Raw genomic sequence first — 5,864 nt, forward strand, 5'->3', positions numbered from 1 at the left:
TTGACCAAGGACAAAAGAGTGCAGCGCGTATTTTCTCCCCCTGATGAAAATATCACTTTAATTCTCGAAGACGACGCATTCCAATCTTGTATATCAGCTTCTCAAATGTCGAGGTTGGTAATGCTTTAGTGAACAGATCCGCCAAATTATTGATCGAGCGAATTTGTTGAACATCTATCTCACCTTTCTTTTCAAGATCATGAGTAAAAAATAACTTTGGTGAAATATGTTTTGTTCTATCTCCTTTAATGTATCCTCCCTTCAGTTGAGCAATACATGCAGCATTATCTTCGTACAATATAGTTGGAATATCCCTTTTCAGAAGAAGACCACACATTTCCTGAATATGTTGAGTCATTGATCTCAACCAAACACACTCCCGACTAGCTTCATGAATGGCTATTATCTCCGCATGATTTGAAGAAGTGGAAGCTATTGTTTGTTTCATTGAACGCCATGATATAGTTGTACCTCCATATGTAAATAAATAGCCTGTTTGAGATCGGGCTTTATGTGGATCAGATAAATATCCTGCATCTGCATAACCGATCATATCTGACTTGGATTCATAAGAATAAAATAATCCTAGATCAATTGTTCCTTGAAGATATCTGAATATATGCTTAACACCATTCCAATGTCTTTTTGTTGGGGAGGAGCTGAATCTTGCCAATAAACTTACTGCAAAACATATATCTGGTCGGGTATTATTGGCTAGATACATCAATGCCCCAATTGCACTGAGATATGGAGTTTCATCACCAATGAGCTCTTCATCATTATCCTTAGGTTGAAATGGATCTTTATTTATGTCAAGCGATCTCACAACCATCGGGGTACTCAACGGATGTGATTTATCCATGTAAAAACGCTTTAAAACTTTTTCAGTGTATGTTGATTGATGGACAAATATTCCATTTGTCAAATGCTCAATTTGTAGGCCAAGACAAAATTTTGTCTTACCTAGATCTTTCATTTCAAATTCTTTCTTCAAACACTCTATAGCTTTTGAAAACTCTTTAGGAGTGCCAATGATGTTCAAGTCATCAACATACACAGCTATTATGACAAATTCAGACCCATATCTTCTTATAAAAACACAAGGACAAATAGGATCATTTTTATATCCTTCCTTTAGCAAATATTCACTAAGACGATTGTACCACATCCGCCCTGATTGTTTCAATCCATATAAAGATTTCTGAAGTTTTATTGAACAGGTTTCCTGCGAACTTTTATATGCTTCGGGCACTTTGAATCCTTCAGGGATTTTCATAAGAATATCTTGGTCCAATGAGCCATATAAATAGGCTGTGATAACATCCATTAGTTGCATATCAAGCTTTTCACGAACTGCCAGATTTATTAGATACCTGAAGGTAATTGCATCCACCACAGGAGAATATGTCTCCACATAATCAATGCCAGGCCTTTGCGAAAATCCTTGTGCCACAAGTCGTGCTTTATATCTTACGACTTCACCTTTCTCATTTCGTTTTCGCACAAACACCCATTTGTACCCCACTGGCTTGACGTCTTCAGGTGTTCGGACTATTGGTCCGAAAACTTCATGTTTTTCAAGTGAAGTCAATTCTGCTTGAATTGCATCCTTCCATTTTGGCCAATCATTTCTCTGTCTACATTCATCAACAGATTTTGGCTCAAGATCCTCATCTTGTTGCATTATCTCAACAACAACATTATATGCAAAAGTATTGTCGACCACAATATCATTTCGGTTCCACCTTTTCCCCGTCGAGACATAACTTATCGAGATCTCTTCACTATCATTATTTTGAAGTATCTGGACCTTCTCTGTGGGCTTATCATTTATTATGTCTCGGGCCTCTTCTTGAGCAATTTTTCCCTCACATGATGATCATCTTGATCATTTATTTCTTTTCTTTTTCAAGGATGTTTATCCTTGGAACCGATTGGTCTACCACGTTTCAGACGTGGCCTGGACTCATTTGCATTAATCGTTTGTCCTACCGGGACATCAACTCGAACTGGAGTATTTGCAGCTGGAATATGAGATTTAGTAACTCTTGGAAGATTAGTAAATGCATCTGGCAGTTGATTTGCGACATTTTGCAAATAAATCATCTTTTGAACCTCTTGCTCACATTGATTTGTTCGAGGATCTAAATGAGATAGTGATAATGCATTCTAATCTATCTCCTTTTCCAACTGCTTATGTTCTCCCCCTAATGTTGGGTATACTGATTCATCAAAATGACGATCAGCAAATCTTGCTGTAAATAAATCTCCAGTCATCGGTTCTAAATATTTTAAAATTGAAGGAGATTCATACCCAGTATATATCCCCAACCTTCTTTGGGGACCCATCTTTGTGCGTTGTGGTGGAGCAATTGGAACATAAACCGCACATCCAAAAATTCGAAGATGGGAAATATTTGGCTCCTGACCAAAAGCCAATTGTAATGGGGAGAATTCATGATAATTGGTTGGCCTTACACGCACAAGTGCTGCTGCATGCAAAATAGCATGTCCCCATACCGAAACAGGAAGTTTTGTCCTCATTAGCAATGGTCTAGATATCAATTGTAGGCGTTTAATCATTGATTCTGCCAGACCATTTTGAGTATGAACATGAGCAACCGAATGTTCAACTGTTATTCCCGTGGCCGTACAATAATCATTAAAGGCCTGAGATGTAAACTCACCAGCATTATCAAGACGAATTTTCTTTATCGCATTATCTGGAAATTGTGCTCTTAACCTTATTATTTGACCCAACAATCTCGCAAAAGCCATATTGCGAGTTGATAATAAGCACACATGTGACCATCTTGTAGATGCATCAATCAAGACCATATAATATTTAAATGGTCCACATGAAGGGTGAATTGGCCCACATATATCACATTGTATACGTTCCAGAAATGCGGGGGATTCAATCCCAACCTTAGTTGCTGATGGTTTAATAATCAATTTTCCTTGAGAACAAGCAGCACAAGAGAATTCCTTAAATTGAAGAATCTTTTGGTTCTTCAAAGTATGCCCATGTGAATTCTTAATTATTTTGCGCATCATACTAGAACCGGGATGGCCCAACCGGTCATGCCAAATGATAAAATCATTAGAATCATTAAACCTTTTATTTACTACAACATGTGTTTCAACCGCACCAATACTTGTATGGTACAACCCGGAAGAAAGTGCGGGTAATTTTTCATGCACAAACTTTTCCCCAGCTTTCATTGTAGTAATATAAAGGTACTCAACCTTTCCTTCATTGGCAGTCTCAACATGATAGCCATTTTGGCGAATAACCTTGAAACTTAATAAGTTTCTTCGAGACTTGCTGCAATATAGTGCATTACTAATGGCCAATATTGTTCCTCCAGGTAGTATTAAGGTCGCTTTTCCAAAGCCCTCAATTAATTTTGTACTACCAGATATTGTATTAACACAAGCCCTTTTCATAACCAAATGAGAGAAATATTTCTTTTCTCTTAATATAGTGTGAGTTGTAGCACTATCCAAAAGGCACGTATCTCCATTACTCATCTTGGATCCAATTAAAGACTGGGGAATTTTATTTATCTTCATAAAAACAAAAATACATCGTAAGAAATACGAAAACTAACAATATAAAACTTAATTACTAATCCTTGAAAATAAAACAACATAGAGAACTTAAGTACTTCTCGAAAATAAAACAACATAAGGACAACTTAAAACACATAAATAAAAATAATAACATAACACATTCCCCAGTGAAACGATCAAATCTCAATTTTGATCTCCAAAGAAGTCTTCAACTTCCAAATGAGTAATACCATCAAACCCATCAAAATCATCATCTTTCAAAGACAAATTAGCTTCAACATTATCATCATATTTTCGTGACGGCCCTGTCTCATCGTCATTTTTTAAAGTCATGTGTGACTCCACCCGCGCATTAACAGAAGAGGCACCACCTCTATTTGCCTTTCTTTTGAAGGAATTTTGATAAAGCCTGACAAAATGTTCAGGCGCCCGGCATTCATTTTTCCAGTGACCTTTCAAACCACAACGATGACAGTTGTTCCTTGAAGGATTGCCTTGATAACCCATATTATTCTCCCTTTTATGGTGACCACCATCACGACGATTATTATATCGTCCCCTGCCCCTGCCACGCCCACACTCATTATTATGGCCCCGATTATTTTGTCTTCTTTCAGTTGGGCCATGTGTCGCTACCACATTCGCTTCCGGGAATGGAGCAGTTCCAGTGGGACGGGCTTTATGATTTTTCAATAAAAGGGTATTGTGCTGCTCAGCTACAAGGAGACATGATATCAAATCAGCATGTTTTTTAAAACCCCTTTCACGATACTGTTGTTGTAATACCAAATTGGAGGCATGAAAAGTCGTAAGAGTCTTTTCCAACATATCCTCGTCAGTTATATTATCCCCACATAATTTCAATTGGGATGTAATTCTATAAACAGCAGAGTTATAATCACATACAGTTTTAAAATCTTGTAACCGTAAGTGAATCCACTCATAACGAGCCCTGGGCAATACCGTTACCTTAATGTGGTCATACCTTTCCTTCAAACCAGTCCACAATTCAAGTGGATCTTTCACTGTCAGGTATTCAACTTTCAATCCTTCATCCAGATGATGACGAAGGAAAATCATTGCCTTCACTTTGTCTTGACTCGATGCTGTATTATTTTGAGTAATCGTGGCACCAAGACCTTTGGCGTCTAGGTGCATTTCAGCATCGAGTACCCGTGATAGGTAATTCTTTCAGGAGATATCAAGTGCCACAAACTCAAGCTTTGACAAATTCGACATGATGATCAAAACTATCATAAAAATAATTGAGTTAGAAATAATAAAATAACATAATCTCAAAATAGTATTTTTATTTCCACGAACCAATAACCCTTTTTCTTCCACAAACAGTATGCACAACCAAAAGTAAAAATTACTCGTACAGTTAATATATCATGTGTGTTTTAATCCTCATAATCAATTTGCAATGTCTGCTGAAAAACATTGAAGCTTAGATATTCTCGATGCACAAACATCTTCTGTCCTATCTAAATAAATTAGGTGGGCTAAGTTTAGACGGGCTAATCCTTTCATTCGATTTTTTTTTTTTTTTTTTTTGTATATCGAAATGACTTCTTACTGCTCATTATTTGTCATGTGATATATGTAAAGCTAGTTATGTCCCTTGATGTCATCTGATAGTAATGTTGCAATTATCAGTTTTAAATTGACATGGTGAAGTGCTGGCCAGCCCGTGCTATGATATGTTGTCCATTCTGCATTCTCTATGAGTTTTTCTGTCTACTTTAACATTTCTTCTTGGCGTGGTTTATCTATATCATCGAGTACGGCTGTTGTTTTTAGATGTTCTCGTCACTGTTAATTTGTCCATATCCTCATACTTAAAGATCATGTCTCCTTCAATGTTTTCCTGTTTCATTTTTTTTTAATGGTCTAGTAAGAACATATGATAAAAACATCAAAGAGAAGCAAAGTTTTGAAATTGCTTTGATCCTAGTATCTTGGTATGAGTGATTGCATCTTGCCAATTTTTTGTGTAGGTATGTATCCTGGTGATTAAGACAGTGATCAAACTCTAGTTAACTTTTATAGTTCTTAATCTTGCCTTTTGGCTTTCCTTCTAAAGCACATTTGTAGATTTCTGAACAAACGAATAGTATTGTCATCTTTTAATCAATTAAATGCAAACTTTATAGCATAACCTCTCCGTATAGGAAATAAAGGTGAGAGATTCTTGCACAATTAACATAACATGGTGGTAAAAAAATATCTCTTTTGAAGTTTCAAGATTCAGCGTGTTATCCTTTTTAGCTTAATATTAATCTCAG

General features: G+C 36.5%; 1 protein-coding gene across 1 annotated transcript; it reads right to left on the minus strand.

The window, feature by feature from the left end:
- Positions 1-3,759: 3,759 nt before the first annotated feature.
- On the minus strand, positions 3,760-4,734 carry LOC132613028 (uncharacterized). The gene has a single exon (XM_060327089.1). The coding sequence runs from the start codon at positions 4,732-4,734 to the stop codon at positions 3,760-3,762; it is 975 nt and encodes a 324-aa protein (XP_060183072.1).
- Between the last annotated feature and the right edge of the window lie 1,130 nt (positions 4,735-5,864).

The sequence above is a fragment of the Lycium barbarum genome, chromosome 10, assembly GCF_019175385.1.
Source record: "Lycium barbarum isolate Lr01 chromosome 10, ASM1917538v2, whole genome shotgun sequence".
Lineage (NCBI taxonomy): Eukaryota > Viridiplantae > Streptophyta > Magnoliopsida > Solanales > Solanaceae > Lycium > Lycium barbarum.